The sequence below is a fragment of the Sitophilus oryzae genome, unplaced genomic scaffold (genome assembly GCF_002938485.1).
Source record: "Sitophilus oryzae breed Bouriz unplaced genomic scaffold, Soryzae_2.0 scaffold_499_pilon_pilon, whole genome shotgun sequence".
Classification (NCBI taxonomy): Eukaryota; Metazoa; Arthropoda; class Insecta; order Coleoptera; family Curculionidae; genus Sitophilus; species Sitophilus oryzae.
This window is the reverse complement of record NW_022147083.1, coordinates 2600824-2622029: the sequence shown is the minus strand read 5'-3', so window position 1 is coordinate 2622029 and position 21206 is coordinate 2600824. Positions and strand designations below refer to the sequence as shown.

The 21206-nt window shown below is 33.0% G+C and overlaps 1 protein-coding gene across 2 annotated transcripts in view; it reads right to left on the bottom strand.

Moving 5' to 3' along the window:
- The window catches only part of LOC115886869 (fatty acid synthase-like), a 75158-nt gene that overhangs the window by 21057 nt on the left and 32895 nt on the right, over positions 1–21206 (bottom strand). For both annotated transcript variants that reach the window (XM_030906194.1, XM_030906193.1), the window contains 8 exons: positions 19719–20053; positions 16978–17217; positions 11853–12005; positions 11348–11572; positions 7715–8356; positions 5736–5915; positions 5366–5531; positions 3452–3662 (listed from right to left, as the gene is read on the bottom strand). In XM_030906194.1, the coding sequence (XP_030762054.1) occupies positions 3452–3662; positions 5366–5531; positions 5736–5915; positions 7715–8356; positions 11348–11572; positions 11853–12005; positions 16978–17217; positions 19719–20053 (2152 nt within the window). The remainder of the gene's footprint in view (positions 1–3451; positions 3663–5365; positions 5532–5735; positions 5916–7714; positions 8357–11347; positions 11573–11852; positions 12006–16977; positions 17218–19718; positions 20054–21206) is intronic.

The window sequence follows — 21206 nt, the reverse complement described above, 5'->3', positions numbered from 1 at the left end:
TGTGTTATTTAGTTTTTTTGCGTATATTTTCAGTATAATATAGTATTTCTATTTAGAAATGCGAGCATATAGCAGTATTTTTCTTTTTCCGAGTATTCTACAGATTACCTAATTTTGAGTAAATATTTTGTGGGATGGTAATTCTGTTAATCACTCATATGGTTTTGTGCCATTTGCTCCATTCTATGACATTCAGTTCACAAGAATCTGAAATTTAAGCAATTCTTGTATTTTGAGAACACGACTTCGTGACAAAACGAAAAGTTGTTATGATTCTGATTGCAACCTAATGGTGAGACATAGCTGACCTCATAACTTCGTAAGTTTACTGTGTATTGGGTATGATTGTGATTTTCTTTCCATATTTGCAATAGCGTTTCATAGGCTGGAATCCTATGTTACGGATATTTTGGGTCATTCGTGACAATCTTTTCTCTCTTCCTTTATATGTTTATCTATTGTGATTTCTATTGTTATTTTCCTTTCTTTTTCTCATACAGGTGAGTTACCTTGAATGGTTAACCGGTGAGCACACAGGTTGTGGCGAAGGTAGTTTGTTTTGGTCACGCCAAACTTACCTCTTATAGTGATCCGTAGCATGGCTTTTGTTGAGGTTCTTTTGTTGTTTGTTTTGTTCTCCGCTTCCTTGGGTGTGAGGGGTCGCATGACTGATTACACGCGATTTGTGAATCTTTCGTTGCCTCACACTAGGTGGGTTGAGTACGGACAATCAGCTTGAGGATTTCTTCAGGAACATCTGCGCTTCCATGGGATTCTTTCTTTCTTTCTTTTCCTATCCCATACTTTTAGGTTTAGATTTAGTTTTAGTTTTCATATATAGTTTATATGAATGTTTTTATTTGGATTATATGGTGATTTGACTTTCCCGATTGTGTAATCTCACTGATTTGACATACCGATTGCGACTTACCAATAGTGACTCCTTTATGGACGTGTGATACACGAAGTTATCATCCACCAAATTTTCATTTGAAAAATCCAAAACCCTGTACAAACTTAGTTTAGTTTTCCTATGTGGTGTTTGGGCGAAAGTCCTCTTTGAGGGCCTTTCTTTTTTTTGGAGGGGGGCAGTGTAGCGTTTTATTTTTCTTTTTATAAAATTCCAAATTTTAATATTGCTGGCGCCATCTATTCGCTAGATGTTAAACTTCATTCAGTACAGGTAGCGGTTCCTTTCCATAAAAACAAATTTCATTCAGTATAGACGATAGAGTTCACTTAATTGCCTTTGGTCATATGACCTGTCAATTCGAAGACTTCCGTTTTGCGAAAAGGAGGAGGTTGCTTTTTTCCGAGAGATTGAGATCAGAAAAAAGACGCGTGGTTCAGCGTCCGACGAATCTCAGAGAAAAGGGCTTTCTGAAACACTTTTCCTAACAGTAAAGGCACAGGTATCCAAAGGTGGAGATTTGAAATCCTGTAGAATATACTGTTCAGAGCCTAGTTCGTGTTTTTTTTGGCCTTTTCCTGGAATAAGATCACAGTAAGTGTATCTACCATTTTGTATCGCCATGTCTAACTAAATTTTATTTCAGTTATTCCCGTTTTTTATTTATTTTGATAATGTTTGATTGTGCATTACTGGTTTGGATCAGCATATAGTTTGGCTATATTTTGGAATGTGTACAGCTGATTTTCAGACCGTAAGTTATTTTTTTTTGGTATTCGGTGACTGTTCTGAGAGTTTTTTTTATATAGAGTAACTGGCGTATAAGAAATTGACGTATAAGTAATTGGCATATGAGTAACCACTTTTGAGACAGTATTTATGACTCTACATTTATTCTACTGATATCGAAGACTCCTGCTACTATCGAAGAGTCTACATCCACTTCCGTTAGTCTGGAGACTGCCAGCCTACCTGTTCACTACGTCAGAAAATAAAAAAAAATACAGATAAGTTCTAAGTTCAACACACAAGGTATTCCCTAAATTCTTTTTACTTTGAGACAATATTTTGAATATCTCTGTAAATTGTTGTCATTTATTCCATATATTATAGTCAAAATTTACCTTTTAGTTAACATTATAAGTCATGCTTTGTCCTTAACGGTACGTTTTACTTCAGTATGATCTTTTATGTGAGAATCGCTAACACGGATTCATTTTTGAAGGTTATTGTACACGACTTGTTTCGAAACATCATCGTATTGGTACTTACATAAATTTCACCTGTTTATATATTACGTAGTATAGTATACTGGAGAGAACTCTAACTAAATTTGAGTTTACTTAAAGTAACTAACGATTTCATTGGGATAATTGAAACTGGGTTTAAACTGATTGATAATTGTGTTCGTCTTTAAATAAATGTTCAACGTAGGATAGTTATATCTGACTTTTATTCTTGATGAACATAATAGACCCTTATTGCTGTTGATTATTTTATTTTAGCTATTTCATGATCAAATTTTCTTACTGGTTTCTTACTTTACCTTTTCATACTCAAAGTAAGTGGCGCCCTTTTTACTGTCTTTGACCATTACTATTTGAATACTTAACATCAATTTTAGAATCTTTGCAGCCTATACATTATTACTTTTATTTTATTATTTAACAACATTATTAAGTCACCACAGGTCACAAGCCTTACCTACGTACCCAGCTCTACTCTAACCCTGAGCAACGGATACCTTTTTCTTTCTGTTTGAGTGATGACAGAAAAAGTCGTCACAGGGTAGTATAAATAATAACTTCGTAATCTTCAGTAAATTTTGGATTTTTTTAGCTAGAACCATTTTCATCTGTCTGCTAAAATAAAGTGGTGGGGAAGGTTATATCTGTTTCTATTTAAATATTAATAACTCCGGACTGCATAATCAGAATCCAACAAACGAGGAGTCGTTTAAAAAGGCGTTCCTTACTCTATATTACACCATAATAATAATAATAAGCGCTGTCTTACAACACTGTGCGTTTTTAAAAAAAAAAAAATCCGATAGTATATGTTATTTTAGCTGATAGTAAAGAGTAATAAAAGCTCAAAAAGTTAGCGAAAACCGCATCTTGATGTCTCCTTTCAAACCGAAGATATTAACAAAATTATAGTAAATACGAAAAAATAAGCCCTTAATTACCTTATTTTTATAACAGGGTATCAGTAGCTTTCGTGGTTATACCCATTCTAATAAAAAAAGGAGATAGAAACGATTAGTTTATTTTAAAATCGACATTATACCTGAATACCATAATACCAGATGTATTAATATCTAATAATTAAGATGTTAATAATAGCGGACAAGAAACGATGCCTCAGTAAAGTCATTTTAGGCTTTGGAAAAAAGTTGCTTTTGACGTAATAGTATTAATGTCAAATTATTATTTTACAGCCGAGAGCTGTTCTTAGTGGGACACCCTGTATAGATTAACGTACGTCGTATCCAGACGTTCTTTATTTTTAAAATAAAAAACAATAAAACTATATACATACCGCAGAATTTTCTCAAAATCTTGTGATTCGTATAAGGTTCTCCATAGAGGTCTTATAAGGTAGTTTTCTAAACCGTCGATGATTGTCTTACGTATCTCTTGTTTAACATCGTCAGATTGTTGTAATAGACTTGTCACATCCACGGTAAAGAACGATACGTTTCTCAGAAAACAGTACATGCCTATACTATTGTCTTCCAAATCGTATTGACCTGTAAATAGATTGTATGAGTAGATATTGATTTAAAAAGCCGTAACATAATATTTACTAGTTAAAACTCTAATTTCGGACTTGCATTTTCTCTATTTTTTGTAACGATGTTTTAATCAGTTTTTAACTGATAGCTAAAACTATAGTGAGTACCTATTTCATTTAAATTTATTTTTCCCATTCTATAAGAAGGCACCAAATATTGGAAGTTTTTATACGCCCAATTAAAGCTTCCTTAACCTTACTCTTCTTTCAATCTAGTTCATTTAATATTGTAATATTTTTGTTCGTGATCAAATCAAGCGGTGATTGTTGATTTTGCGTGGTTTTGCACAATTTTGTTTTATTACCATGTTCCGAGTTCTTATCGTGTTTTTTTTGTTCTTTAATAAGTCGAATGGCCTAGAGTCTCGTTGTACCTCCAATATACGAAAAACCACTCTCATGAAACTTGATAATGTACTGTCTGTTTATATTGGATCTTACTGGTTTGGTGTTTATCAGTCTTCTCAGATATTATTATTTATTTATTCGTGTCAAAAGCGTTGCATATAAAAGAAATGTATAAAAATAAAAAATAGACAAAATGTATAAGAGAAAGACAAAGCGGATAAAAATGTAAAGATAAAATTCGGTATCACATACGTAAAATTATACACAGAGTACAAATATTAAGTATTATGGGACAAAAATTAGCAACACCAACGACATTTTCTCTGGCTAGTTGGTCATCTAGCGTGTAGGAGAAACTAAGTCTACTGAGAAGAGTTGTCTAACTGCCTGGTGGATTGTTCGATGCCACATTCCTATAATGTTGATGGATCGCTAAGATAATTCTATTTGGCTTTGTTATATTTTGTTCCGCGAATCCCACTTCTTAGTCTGTTAGGGACTTCCATGTCTTCCTAAGGGAGGGCTTCAAAAGGTGGGATCCATGATCGATATCTATAGTAATTTTTAGGAAGCCTTTTCTAGATTTTAGTCTATTTAGGGGAGGCTGATGTCCATGCAACGGATAAGCTGCGTTTAGTTCTCTCTTATGCCTCCCTGTATTCGTGGTAGCACCCTTCTTATATATGAGGGGCTATCCCAGCCAAGCTGTAGAGTTTGTAGGTAGGTGTGACTTTCAGGCATCTTGATGTTATTCCAGGTTATTCTATATGTCTCATTCAAGGCAATATCCACATGACTGGCATGAGCAGATCTGTACCAAACAAGACAGGCATACTCTGCAGCATTGTAGCATAATGCAAGTGCCGATGTTCTGAGAACTGTGGGTTGAGCACTCCATAGCCCATCATACACCAGAAGATTTAGCCTGCGGACTTAGTCTACGAATAAAATTTTGTATTTGTGTGGCGGACCAAGTCTGTGGTAGATCAAGACTATTGCGGACCAAGCCACAGGCCACAGGCCAAATCCGGAGACTTGAACTGTCAGATTAGAATTAGTTCGATTGGCTTAAAATCTCTTCATCTCGAATTTCTATAAAACTCTTCCAGTTGGTTTTTAAAGTTAAACCGCCGACAGGGTGAAAGTTCTTCTCAGTCAGTGTGGCGGTTACTACTTATTACAGATAATGTAACTCCGAAATCACAATGTTAATCAAGATCTTACGTTATATACAATAAAAATCATGATTATGTATATGTAATGTACCAGTAAGGTGCCAATTGTTCACAAAAATATACATATTATACATACCTAGCTGGATAAACTTTCCAAAACTAGCAACACAATTTAATGAGGATGAAAGAAGATTTCCAGATAAACAATTGACAATCAGGTTAGCGCCATTTCCACCAGTATAATTCATAATAAATGGTTCAAAGGAAGAATTCTCAGAATTCAAAATCTGATAATCTGTTAGCTAAAATTAAAATAACGCATTGTAGTAACGTATTTTGTGTTTTATAAGATGCGTAAGTTATAACATAAAGATTAGCAGCTTCAACTTTAAATAATTGCAGGCTTTGGACATACCATACATTTGGAAGGTACCATTAATTTTCGGACTAACTTAGTTAATATTGTAGGTAAAGACTTAGTAAGACAAATAATTATTAAAACTTACATTTGGGAAATGTTTCCTAATGACTTCATATTGATAATCTGTAGATATAGTAGTAAATATTTTACAACCATATCCTAATGCCACTGAGATCGTTGCCATGCCAATAGGAGAACATCCAGCATGAATCAATACCGTATCTCCATGTTTAAGTTGACCTTTTACATGAAGAATATACGAAGCCTACAAATGTAAAGGCAGCTCATTATTAGTTAGGTATCAATTTTGGTTAGAGAAAATAAAACACAAGAATAAGAAGAATAAAGAAAGAATCAAATACTATTTTTTTATTCTGTATGAAAGACGGAAGCTACGTCATGAAATATCTATTTTGTCACTTTTGTTTAACATATATGTTGTTGGACATTTCTCGTAACGAATTTGAATTTCGGCGAGTTTGGTGCGCTTTTCTGTGACTTAGATAATTTCTTATTAAAAATTATATAAATCAGAAAAGACATTGAGTTAGAACTTGAATTTTAGTGAAATTATTATAAAATTAAGAGAGAAGATTAAAAAAATATATGCAGTGTGCCATCGTTAGCAGGCAAAAAAATCAAAACAGATAGTTATATGCTACTAGTAGCTATTTAATCGGTTAAAAAATTCGTTTGCAATGAACTAATGTATTTTTATTCTGGTAATTACTACTACTTAAAAATAAATAAGATATGTCAATTTTATGCATTTTACTTAATTATTATATAAATAAACTAATCGCAAAACATTTTCGGATGCACGTCTCCAATCATAGCGAAATTGACACTAAAGCCTATAAACCTGACTAAATGAAATTTTGACAAAATTTTTTAAATTTGCTGTATAATTTAAGATACAGAGAAGCTCTTCATTTTACTTTATAGAGTAAATGATTGTAACTGCTATTTTATTTAGATTAAATTTGGAAAAATTAGTTTAAACCGAATTTTATTATCGCTGTGTTGGTCACATTGCGCCGTGTTCGGCAACGTTATCGTTTATTATTTGACAACTATCATACGTTTTGTCATACTTGTCATTATTTTGTATAATGTCGTGTGGTTGTTGAATCTTTGCGAGTAATTCTGTTTTTTTGCCGATTTTCATAGTATTTTTTTAAATATCTACTTTCAGACACAAACAGTTCTTTTAAGAACTAAATTTTCGAGTTTTTGTATTGCATTTCTTGAAATTGTGTGTTGAAAATATGCCGAAGCATTTAAACAATCGAAGCAAAGAGCTTGTAGCTGCCATCATAAACTATTTTGAACGAAAACGTGACAATAAAGGTCCTTATCCTTGACAGCAGTTAGAGAAGCAAGTTTGATTGGTAAGCTTTCAAAGTTATTTCTCCTTATTTCAATTTGTAGCGAGTAGCTGCTACCTTAAATTTAAATACTTCTACTATAAAGTAGTACATAAATCCATCATAATCTGGCAGCGCTGTCGCCATCGCTTTTCACTCAAAGTTGATAACGTAAATCGGAAATTGTTTTGCGATTACTATATTATGATAATTATTACTATAAATGTGTATTTTTAATAGCTTTTAATTATTATTAATTATTTTTTTTAACGCAGCATTAAATAAATCCAAAAAATATTAAATATAATATAATATATGTTAAAGGAAATCAAACGTTTTGAATAAAAAGATTAAAGAAGAAGCATATATGAAGAAATTTAGATGGAACACGATGGGACATAACGTCACTGTTGCGTCGTGGCAACGTCCATCTCCCATTTACATTTCCTTCATGTTTTATGTGACAGAGCGGCCGGCGTGGTGCGGTGGCTCGACTTACGTTATAGTGAGAAACGCGCCTAATGCGTGCTCCTTCGTTAATATTTTAATTCAAAGTAAACAAGCCCGATTTAAATCCCTTCGCAGTCTCGCCAATTTTGTTGGCGAGACTACAAAGTTTTTCAATTTTAATATGTAAATAAGTAGTGAAAATATTTTCAATATTATCGATAGCATTATTTGATATTTCTGTACTTACCACAGCATACGCGTATGGAATAGTAGCACCATCCTCAAGAGAGTAATAACTTGGTATCTCCCATTTCAATATTGGATCCATTATTAACTTGCTATTGTCTTTATCAAAAGCTGCTAATCCCATAATGTTCTTATTTTCACTGTTTACTCCAGAATAATCCAGTATTCCCAATTCTTCTCTCTCATTTATAACATTCAGAGTTTCGTCACTACGGTTTAGTGCTAAATACGCAACAGTAGTGTCGCTGTCTTTAATCAGATTACTAGTGTTAGTTGGTAAATTCGCATTTTCTTTGAATTTTACTGATATTGGCAAATATGATGTAAATATGCCATTTTTAATAACGGTCAATGTCAAGTCCTTCCTGAAAATTTTGTTTTGGTCTAATTTCAGATTTGTATCTAAATTAAACAGAACTCTCAAACAGTCCATTTTCGGTTGGGATCTTAACATCCGAACAAAATTGCTAAAACCTTCGACCGGAACGACAGATGATATCAAAAATACTCTCTTATTGCTGATCAATGCAGATTGTATAGCACTGTATAGTTCTGAGACCCAAGGAGCTGAGGCCGTTTTAAAGTCTTTGAATGTTAATGTATTATCTTTTACAGCCACTACTATAACTTCCGAATCGTTAGACTAAAAATTAAAGTATATTAATCGCAATTTACAAAAATAAAAAATATATAGAGGTTGATTTGCGGTCGATGGTAGGTTAGATGTTTAAGGAGAAGGTGATAAGATTTTTTTGAAAATTAGGAATGTTACATAAATGTTGTTGTAAGTTAGAGTGTTACCGCTTTTAATTCTTCTACTAAATTGAATACCCAGTACATTATTACGTTTTGAAGACTACGTTAATTTATCATCATTTTTTTATTATACTTTAAGTATAAGTATAAGCTTAAGTATAAGCCTATAATATTTTTCGTGTCTTGTCCTGGACGGTTAAAAGATGCCAAAATCGTATTTTTAATTATAACTCAATTTTTTCAAATGGACCAAGGGTGGCTCATTAGCATATTTGGAAAAAGCATTTTTTACGAATAATTTGATACTACACACTTAGTTTTTCGCGAGTCAAATTGTCGTTATATTTATGGCTAAGGCACCCTAAATTCAAGTTTAAAGTGCTATTTTTCTTAATTGAAAATGTCGAAAGTTGACATATGTTATGCCATTCTATTTAGTCATTTTCTATCAAATGAAGTAAAAAATGCCAAGAGTATCATTTAAAAATCAAAAGTTGTAGTCATTTCCGGTGAAACAGAAAATGACCGAAAATAATTGAATAGGTCAATCAACCCTAATTTATGTGATATACTAACATACCAAATCTGGTTTGTTTTATCCGATAAAAAAAAATGGAGCCACTTTTGAGACCGCCCCCGGTATACATATAAGTTATAAGTTTACTTATGTAGTATAGTGAAATATGTCTTTTGTACACTACTCAAAACAATTATCGTACATTTGAATAAAAGTAATTATTACATATTTCTAAATGAAGCATGGATTTTTCTGCCTTTCTCTCTCTTCCTGAGTTTTTTTAGGATAATTAGAGTACGCACTAGGGTGGGTCGAAAACGCCAAAATTTTTTTTTTATTTTCTTGTAAGGATAATGAAAAAACTTGTTTCGCATATTAAGAAAACTGTACAAAAAAACTGAACATTGTCAATCAACATTTAGCCGCCCCCCTCCCCCTTAAAAGGGGCATTTTTTTTATAAACATAAAAGACGCTCAGGGTAGTAAATAAATATGACTAGGTGTTCTAAAATTCGAAAAATTGGATGATCTACGATCAATTCTAGTTGCGCCCCTTTAACCTCAAAGATCTGTAAATGGCTGCAAAGCTGCGGCTATATAGCATATTGTTATTAAAGAACGGTTCTTTGCGTAATTTGGAACCCTAGACTTTTGAAAATTCTAGACGACTTGGAAAGTAACTCAAGGTTCCAAATTAATGCAGAACTCACCACGGGGAGGTGGCCGTACACCACCCACCGTACACCATCACTTCTTATGCTTATCTTCTGCTTCTCTTGCTTATTTTCAAAACTGGGCAGCTGTTTTTTGGCTTCAAGTTTGGCTCTTATGTAACCGTTACGTGATTCTTAACCGCAGACAGTTTTAGATGCATCGGTTATAATTTTGACCGTCCTTTCCACAGCCTGCGTGTGACATGATAGCTTATCCTCTTGAAATTCTTTTTCACTTTGAATTATTTTCATGTGTTCGTTTTCAAGCAAGTCCATCGTTAAGGGGGGCTCTGAAATATTCATTTCAGACCAGTAGATTAGGTCTATATAGTCGTCGGCATTAAAATTTAGCTTAGGAGTTCTAAAAACTCTTACACTCTGCAACGGAGTTGAATTATCCTTCCTGACTTTTAGGATTCTCTTGATAGCCAGCTGCCTTATGTGTTGTCGCTCATTTGTCATCATTGCAATCAATAAATTTTCACGATAAGCAAAGTACGCATTGTTCTCAAAAACTTTATACACAATGGCTTTAATGTAATCCGGAAAGTCTCGAGATAAACGTCACGAGCTTCACAAATGTGTAATAAATAATTTTGATCAGTGCTAAGATCCTTTTTGACAATTTCAGGTAGTTCTGCATCAACGATTTTAAAGTTTACAACAGGTTTCAGTTCACCGTCACTTAGTAACGTACCAATTGGTCCAGAAAAGCTATACGGTCCTTTTGTATGGCCATCCAAGTGCTGCAACAAGTGTCCAAGAGGCAACTCATATCAACCTTCATATTTTATTGTCTATTGTTATCGGGCAAGGCAATTTGAATTATTATTATAAAATATAAAAGTTATTGGAGTAGAATTGAAAGAAAAGGCGAACCACTATAAAAAGGCTATTTACCACTATAGGACGATTAAAGTTTTTCGATAAGGGGCGCGGTTAAAATTCAAAATACAACGTTCAGTTTTCTTTCAGTGTTCCATAATAATAATTTGAAATTTTAATAACTACCCCGAAAGTTTTTTTTATAACTAAAAAAAAATCTTTTGGGGGTGAGGGGGGCGGCTAAATTTTATTCGATGTTGCCCATCTTTTGAACATAGATTTCTAATCCGGTAAGACAAGTTTTTATCACTATCCCTCCAGCAATAATAAAAAATGGGTTTTTCGACCCACCCTAGTACGCACTGACAGGTAATTTTTAGTAGGCCGACTATTTAGTTACAAAAGTGAAAACAATTCATTTTTATAGAGCCGATCGGCCCAACATTTGATTGCATTGCGTAGCCTTAGGCTATACGCTGACAGGCAATTTTTAATCGACCGACTATTTAGTTGCATATTTATAACCAATATATTCCAATGGAGCCGCGCTCACACGCAAACAGTCGGCCAGTCGGCTCCATAAGTATGTATTGTTTTCACTTTTGCAACTAAATAGTCGGCCAACTAAAAATTACAGGTCAACGCGTAGGCTTATTGTTTCGAATTTCCTCCTTCACAGTATCCAAACTATTTAAAACTGTAAGTCAGGGAATTCAAAGTGTCTTGTTTTTCAAATTAATATTTTTTTAGAAAATATGCGATAATTGTTTTGAGTAGTTCATAACAAAAATTGTAAAATATTGTTCTGCATTTCTTTACTTACCTTTCTTACCACTGCATAATTTTCACCGTTGTATGAAAAATCAAAAATAGATACAACTTTTGGATACGAAATTATTTCCTTATTTGATTTAATTAAGAGGAAAAAGTTTGATTCCACCAAAAGTTCTACAAGTTTATCATTTATGTAATCGTTGAAAACAATCAATGTTGGATTCTCCTGTTTATTAGCTATTTGACTTATATCCTTAAGGCTCGTTACTGATGACTAAAAATAAAATATGGAATATACTATTACATTAATTTCATTTTCTGAAGACGCAAATGCTTAGTAATAAACTGTAATGTTTTGATCTTACTTTTAATTATGTATAGATATTTGGAAATTGTATTAAATAGTATTATGTAAAATAAAAATAATAATAATTAACTGATATTATGTATTTCGGTATCTGAAGTTTAATTTTCATTTATATATTATTATGTATCTTATTGAATAGCATATACATCTCAAATTTATTTTAAAGTGAGAATACTCGTTTACTTACCGATAATTGAGGATATTGAGTCAGGGCATTATTGATATATTTCAAAAGAGACTCTTCAGCTTCAATCTCCGTTATTACAACATCTGTCAAATATTCTTGTGAGAAGTTTGCCAATAGTAATTGTAGGGCCACGTAAATACCTGCCTCTATATTCTAGATGAAAATAGATTAAGTATAGTATTTAATTTTATTAGAAATTTTATTTGTTATTGTATTTTGTACAGGGTGTTTCAAAAGAAATGCGAAAAACTTCAGAGGGTGATTCCTTGTTTAAAATAAAGGGTAGTTTGCTTCATAAACGTTGGGTCAAAAGTCAACCATTAGGGAGATATCGCGGTACAAAGATGGCTGAAAAATAATGTTTTTATTTTTTATCTTGAAAACGAAAAGAGATAGACTAATAAACTTAGACTTAGATTAAGAATCTAGTGATAATAACGATAATAATAATCATCTAGATAATAACGTATTATCTAGTATTATGCAGTAGAGTAATGTCAAATAAAATAATATTAGGAACATCCTAAAAAGTAACAGCGGTCGACTAGATTTTTTCCTAAAAAAATTACAGCAGCCCACTAGATTCTTTATCAGAAAATGTTTTTTGTCCTGGCATGTAATGCTTTACATTTTATTTTTTAATTTCAAATCGGTGAGTTTTATCAAAAAAATACAAGAGATAAAAAAGTTTCTAAACAAACTTAACTATCCAAATTAATTTTTTTGCATGTATTTGATAAGATTTTTCTTTAAATTTCGTTAACAAGAATGATAGGGGTAGTTTATTTCAACCCCTTCCACTCATTTTAAAAAAGTGAAAAAATTACCAGAAAGTGTGTTTTCATAACAGTAATGCTTCCATAAAATTTCATTAGTCTATCTCTTTTCGTTTTCAAGATAAAAAATAAAAACATTATTTTTCCGCCATCTTTGTACAGCGATATCTCCCTAATGGTTCACTTTTAACACAACGTTTATAAAGCAAACTACACTTTATTTTGAACAAGGAATCACCCTCTAAAGTTTTTCGCATTTGTTTTGAAACACCCTGTATAATAAAAGAATATTTTACTATATTCTAGACTATGCTAATTAAATCTGGAATATATTAATAATTCACCTACCTATATTGTGGTAAGGACCAAAGACATAAAAGAAATAATAATAATTAAATAAAATATTTTTTAATTTAATATAATTAAAATAACGATAAAATGTAAATTGTTTTGCCTCCCTTTATTTAGATGTCTTTGGTAAGGACAGCCTACGGCCTGCTACGGCTTAGAAAAACATAGTGACGCGAGGTGTATTTGTGAGCAGTTCACGTGTTTATCAAAAATATTGATATTTTAATACAAATTTTATGAAAGCGAATCAAACTATTACGTGTAAAAAACTATTTGCTAGAAGTAAAAACGATTTTATTATTATTTTTTTTTTGTTTTACGCGTATAAAACTATTTTTACGCGTAAAAATATTTTATTAATTTATTATTTTTTCAACATTTCATATTACACTTTTTCAAGCATGTCCTTCAAATCCTTAATACATATAACAATTTAATAGCTACTAGTAAGAAGTTTCATTTTAAATATGCGCACATAGAGCACACAATTTTTTTTTCTTATCGAGCACACTATTTGCTATTCCTAAAATTATTTGTTTTACGTATTATAATAAAATATCTATATTTTTAAATAATAAATTTTCTTCAATACTTTTTCTCAAAAGTATTCGAATATGAAAAAATTCGAAATGTATTCGATTCTCAAAAGTATTCGAATTCATAAAGATTCGAAATGTGTTCAGTTCTAAAAGTATTCGAATGCAAAATTCAGCAAAAAGCCAGTGTCTAAGACAATTTTACAGAGGGTAGTTCTCCATCTCAGTCGATATCGATAGTAGTTCTCGATATCAGTCGTACCAAAGTTTATGACACGAATGGATGTCGTCTCGGCACACTCAGTAATGACGTGTTTTGGTGTTTCGCCATTCTCCCCACAGAATCTGCATTCTCTGTTGTTTCTTAGCTTCAATCTACTGAGGTGTTCAATGGGGAGACAGTGTCCTGTTAAAAACCTCGTGACAATCCGAAATAGTTCTTATTTAAATCAAGGAAAATCTTTAACTTTTCTCGGTCGGAAGGCTCTTCGAGTGTCTTAGACCGTTGCTGGATTCCCATTCCAGGTTACGGATGGAGTCTTCCAAGTTCTTGAGTTCCACTTTTATTTAGTTTCCACTTGGCAAGCAGAACGGTTCTGGTCCATATAGGGGTTGTATTCGCTCCTATTCTAGCTAGATTATTTGCTTTCTCGTGGTAGTGAAGGGAGAATCAATATAGAGAAATATATATATATATATATATATATATATATATATATATATATATATATATATATATATATATATATATATATATATATATATATATATATATATATATATATATATATATATATATATATATATATATATATATATATATATATATATATATATATATATATATATATATATATATATATATATATATATATATATATATATATATATAATTTTTTTCTTCTATTTCTTTTTTCTTCTTTCATTCTACGATGGCGGGATCAGGTCAAAAGGATGCGTGGCTAGATATAAGTAGTGATAGGAGTACTCGAGCGAATTTTCGCTCGAGTACTCGATTATCGAAATAACCGACATCGCTCGATTATGAACGAGCAATGCAAGTGACGAGTACCAAGCGACGAACGCAAGCGATCCTAGAATGAAATAAATTGAAATCCGATTTTAATGTGACATACTCGATAAAAAGCCGAGCGAATTTTCTACATACATTGCAGGTAGCAAATTTATACGACACCGTATATACCGGGTGCGTCTCAATAGTGGCTCACCCCTATTACTTTTTTATTTTTTTAGATAAAAAAAATGAGATTTGGTATGTTAGTATATGACATAAATTAGGATTGATTGACGTATTCAATTGTTTTCTGTCACTTCCTGTTTCACCGGAAATGACTACAATTTTTGATTTTTAAATGGTACTCTCCTTATTTTTTTACTTTATTCGATAGAAAATGACATTCTAAATAGAATGACGTATCATATGTCAACTTTTGGCATATTCGCTTAAAAACAAATTGTATTTTAAATTTCAATCTAGAGCGCCATGGCTGTGTTAAAAACACTAATTTTTAATCAAGGAGCCTTGAAAAAATAGATTTGATCGTCTAATGTTTTTAGTGTCTTGCCGTGGCCGGTTAAAAGATGCCCAAATCGTATTTTTGATCATATCTCATTTTTTTTTTCAAATGGAACGAGGGTGGCTCATTAGCATATTTCAAAAAAGATTTTTTTACGAATAATTTGATACCACACACTTAGTACTTCGAGTCAAATTGTCGTTATGAACCGCATGTTACAATTTCAAATAAACCATATGCGAAAATGTCAAAAGTTGACATGTGATATGTCATTCTATTTAGAGTGTCATTTTCTACCGAATAAAGTAAAAAAATACCGAGGGTGCGATTTAAAAATCAAAAGTTGCAGAAATGGAAAAACAATTGAATATGTCAATCAATCCTAATTTATGTCATATACTATAACATACCAAATCTCGTTTTTTTATCTAAAAAACTAAAAAAGTTTTAGGGGTGAGCCATTTTTGAGACGCACCCGGTATATTTATCCGTTGCGTATCTGAGGGACAAAATTTTACGACCTACATCAACCCATCCACAATGCTTCGAAATAAACTAAATCAGGCGATCAAGCGAATCGCTCGCCGCTTACTACTTGCCGTTCATTTCATTACCGAAAGAATATGTGCCCTGCGCACGCAGCTTACTGCTTGGCGGTTGGCGTTAACGAGTACTTACAACATGCGACGGACAAGAAACCGTATTTTTAAGTACGAGCGATATTTCGCTCGAGTGATCACTCGGTTATTGCAATCGCTTGATACTCGAGTACTCGATTATTGAAATTAATCGGTTTTTCCCATCACTAGATATAAGACAAGCCTTTACTGGACACCAGTGAGCACCCCATTGTATTTACCCCTTACTTCTACATGCGATGCTCTGTAAAAGTGGACCCGGTGAAGCTCAAGAATCGGCAGATTGGTTGGTGGAAACGGCACCTAAGCTTAAAAATTGGCAGGGGCCGGGAGTGGTTACAATGAAAGAAGAAAACATCCCTAAAGGAACAACCATCGCAGTCTTTCTGCCAAGAAGCAAGGGAAAGACACCACCTACCTGCTGAGCCTTATCCAGGCTCAGAACTCCAATGTAAGAACATCGAGTTGGTGAGTCATCAACTCGAGGGAGGAGGGTCATGGTCAGGTCCTTACAATAGGAATTGACCTCAAATCTAAGGAGGCAATAGAGAAAGAGGAATATATCTTCTATTATAGATACGGGACAACACCGCGGTATCAGGTCTAAGGAGAGACCATGTTAAAGAGATGGAAAAAATGGAGACATATCTACCAGCCTCCACCTCACAGGTACCTCAGCCGGAGGTAAGTTCCTCGAAGTTCCTGTGAAGGGCATGGGGGCCAAACTCCAACCGTGGAAGGGTGTATACCTTCGAAGGAAAATAATATGTATGATGGGTTATAGACTGTATGATATATAACTCAGGGAGGGGGGACACAATAGATAATTAAGGTAGGAGTGATTAACATTCCTCTCACCCATTCTACATTCTACATGGGCCCAATGACCGACAGTTACGAGGGAGTCCAAAATTTCTAGTTACGCCACTGCCGGTAAACCTGCATTTATTTGTATCTCTGTCTATCTAAGGTAATTAAACAAAAACTTCCTAGGAATATTTTTAACTGTACAAACCATAGATTTAGCGAGAACTGTACTAAATTGTTATTGGACTAATGAATTTATCTTTTATAAAATCTGAATGTGTAGTGTGAAAAAATCGCTGTCGATTTGGTTTTAAGATCTGAACTGTGCGATTTGGCCTGCAGATCAAATCGTGTGTAGAGCCCCTTATATTACCTAGTCTAAAATGTTCTTTATAGAATAGAATAAATTACTTAAATTTTCGATTCCTTGTATAGCATCAAAATTATTGCTTGTAAATTATTAAAATTATTATACTTACTAAAGAGATATTTTTATTTAATGGAACGTATTCTAGAGAATCGATGTAACCATTTCCACTCTCCTTTTCGAAAAGGGCGGTTTTCATACCAATGATTTGCAAACCTACGGCTGAAATAACTTTGGTGGAATATTCGTAATTTACAGCCAAATCAGTAGGTTTGCTAGGTACCAAGTTCAGATCTATACAAATCTTTTGAATAAATTTGGGAATGTGAACTTCTTGATATCTTTCTCCAACCTATCAAAACGTTACATAATAAATTTACGTTACAATTTACTGGGCTTCTTTCGAATTGCTACTCAGTTGTTAAACATTGTGTAGGAATTATTTATTATGTCTATTACATTATACTGAGATAACAATATAAGTATATTTTCATTAAATAAAATCTGTTTCTGTCAAATTATTTCCGATTTTCTTTTAAAAAGATTAAACCTTATGTAAACCTTTTTTTACAGGAGATAAGATAATTAATTCCTAATATTTTTTTCAAAAATGCTTCCTCCAAAATATTTAGAAAACATTTTCGAATAATTACACAAATTATACAGGGTGTCCCAGAAATAAGTGCAAGTATTTTAAGGGTTGGTAGAAGTGGTCAAAAGAAACATATTTTCTCTTTATCGTTTTTAAAATAAATTGAAAATAACGGAGTTATTTAACTTTAAAAATTAAAAAGAAACATATTGAGAGCCGCCGCCGCCGCGCCAGAAATCGGCAATTACCCGTAACTCAGCTTGTTCGCGTCCATTATCGCCACATTGACTAGAAAGACTTAAAAACTACTTGCAAGATTCGACATCATCCGTTTTGTAAAGGTGCGTTACTTTTTTGCGGGGCCAGTTGCATTACTTCCTACATTCCACAAAATAAACCTAACCAACACTACACTTAAATACACTTTGATTCTTGACTGCACGCTATTATAATAATTGTTCAAATTGACGACCTCCATTTCTAACACATGCTATCGTTCTTCTGAGCATGGATTTATTAATGTAATATTCACGTAAGTAAAAAGTATTTAAAACTTTGTGCATTTCTCTAGAATTAGTATAGCAATCTACATTAGTATGAATAAAATTAATTTGCGTATTTTTTTGTGTAGAAACTTTAAATTACTGTGAATTTATAAACATGCAGAATGGGTAATGTAGAAGGTGACAACATTGCATTATCTCCGAGATTCTCTCTATGCACCGCTTTGAATAAGAAGACTAAGGAAGGAGCATATTAAAAATCTTAGGTACACCGCGATGGGCCTCAAATATGGCCGACTTAAATTCCGGTTTATCAGTGTCGTTCTAATTTTATTTAAAAAATGTAAAACTATGATGTAGGGTAGACGTGGGGTAGACTCAATAATTTGTTGTTTTATTTTACGTTGTGAATAAATGTTGGTAGTTATTAAAATTGTATAAAAATATATAATTCTAATAAAAATAGATAAGTTATAATAAGTATTTATTAACACAAACATCCGATACGCTACTGAAGCAGGTAAGTCAAATTAGCGTATCTAAATTCTTTGACATCTAATCTTTGACAGTAATAAATAAAAGCTAAAATGCAAGAAAAATATATAATTTAGTTAATTTAAGTGAATTTCATAAATGATCGGTTTACTACACGTAAGTATATTATATAGTCACTTACTAGCGAAAAGTTGTTCCATTATTTCACTCAGTTTTTGCCGAGATTTTACCGCACGCTACACAACCAACTATTTTAGAGTCTTTTTCGATAAATCGCGATAGTGTCACTGTTAATTTAAGTTCTGCCACAATTTCCATCTAGATTTACTACCTTTATACAACTATCAGTAGTAGAATAAATAATAAATAACATAAAATAAGCTCCGTAAAGACTGACAAATCCACAAAATTTCAAATCAAATTCAAATGTGTCAAATGAATCGTCAAACAGAACTGTCAAGGATGCCCACCATACATGAATACATGGATAGCATTATGCTCCTTCCTTAAGCCGGAGTCTCATGCATCCGAAATCCGATGACACGACGATCCGACGGTGCTCCTATTGGTCGAAATATTTTGACAACAATTTTTATCCGATAATTTTAACTAATCATCCGACGTCGTATAAAGTTAAATTTTGTTTAACTTTTGTACGATATCGTGTGTTTTTTAACCTCACTTTTTTTGAAAACATTTGTTTTAAAAACAAGTTTAGTGGGAAGTGGGCAATTTCGGGATATTTGGCGAGGAAGTTATTTTTATAAGTGTTTCTCCAATAAAACATGACATGAATCTCTATTCAGCGCAACAGAAAAATGTTAAAACTGTCAAATTTCGGAACGAACTTTCGGATGTATGTGACAGGCTTTTTTTATTTCACACGATAACTTCAAATTTCGGATGTCGTACCATCGGATTTCGGATGCATGAGACTCCGGCTTTAGTCTTCTTATTCAAAGATGCACCGTAAACGAATTTCCGGAGAATGAACAGTAGCCCTCAAAAGTTTTTCAACATTTTCCGGAAAATGTCAAGAAAAATCTAAAATTTTCAACATTTTTTTTCGCAAAAAATATTATGGGCGTGTTTAGAGGGTCAAACTTTACTACCAATTAAAATACTCGTACTTATTTCTGAGACACGCTGTATATATTGTTCAAAAAAGCAATATTCTAATATTCAAAAGCTTTTAAGAAAATATATTTTTAATAAGTATAATGAACGGTTTGTGCAGCAAATTCGTTGTCGCTCAATATGTACCTTGAAAAATTGTTGTTGCATCATGGAATCTAACAATATGATCCATCTGTTATCCCACTGAACAACAGCAGATGAACCGTCCTCAGTAAGAGTAAGGCTTTTAATGTTCCTAAATGCTCCATCATATTTGTATCCTCTGTGTTGCAATTCGCTGTAGAAATCTTGACTAGAAAGTTCTACAGAGTTTTCTAACACTTCAAGTTCAACAGGTTCAACCATATATTTGTCAGTGGGTTGTGGAAAACTAATTTTACCCGTTACAATAATTTCGCCATTGGATGTGATTTCAAAATCTCCAGAACCCTTTTCTATTAATACGTGAAGAGAAACCAAACCTGAAATTAAAAATAAATTATTTTCAATTTTCCTTTAATTGAAAACATCAATTATTTAACAAATTTAAACCGAAGAGCGCTTAGACTTCGAGTTGATGCAAGAGCGGCGAGTAAAATTACGTTCTTCGGTAACCGGTTCCTTGATTATTTTGGAGCGCGACAAATCACTTCAAGAGAAATACCGTATTTCAACATATAGCATGAGTGGTATACTAACGGCTGGCAAAGGTTAGTTTTGGGTAGAGATTTCCGTATATAAGAAGAGTACCTGAGTACAATGCGTTTATAATGACAAGAAGATATGCGCGCCATACTAATTTCTGTTCTTTATGATTATGGCCCTGTGCGCACATGCAGCAATGATACAAACTGACAAATTACAAACAAATAATAAAGAAAATCACGTTAGGTAAAAACCAACCAACACCACCAAATAACCAACTAACCAATGAATTAACACCCTCCAAATAACCACGCTAACCAACCCGCCAAATAACTGAACCAATCCAACCAAAAAGAGTGAAAAGTGAAACCAATGCAATCAAATCACGCTATAAGCGTTTTTTATATTTTTTTATAAAAAAAAATATAAAAAAGTTTTGGTACGGTGTGAGATTTGAACCACGGACCATTCGCTTACGAAGCAATGACCTCAAGCACGGAGCCACAGGTGCTCTTGCAGAACTGCTATCGCTAGGCGTTACTTTCCGCCGTTTTAGGATGTCTCGGCATGCGTATGCGCACATGCCATAAAGGACGGATTTAGGTATGGCGCGCGTATCTTCTATTTTATAATGTACTAAACAAAGAGAGAACAGTAAAAACGTTGCCAAACGTATGAAATAAACCGAGAATATGTGTGCATTGCTAAGAGACGTTGAAGGGGATACAGCAGATTCATCGCGGTCGACTATACAGAAGGATAATAAAAAAAATATTACTTTCTCGATGGGTCGACCCAATCAGTGCTTAAAATTCTAGAGAAGGGTGTATATCATTCGTTCAGCGTCACGGTTTAATTACGTCTCGTGATACTTTTTTGTTTATTTATCGAGTCGTAATTTTCATTACAGCTTGTAAATTTTTAAGTGCAAGTTAGAAACACTTGCACTTTTGGTTAGGTTATAAGTGGAATTGGTTTGGTGTTCGACAG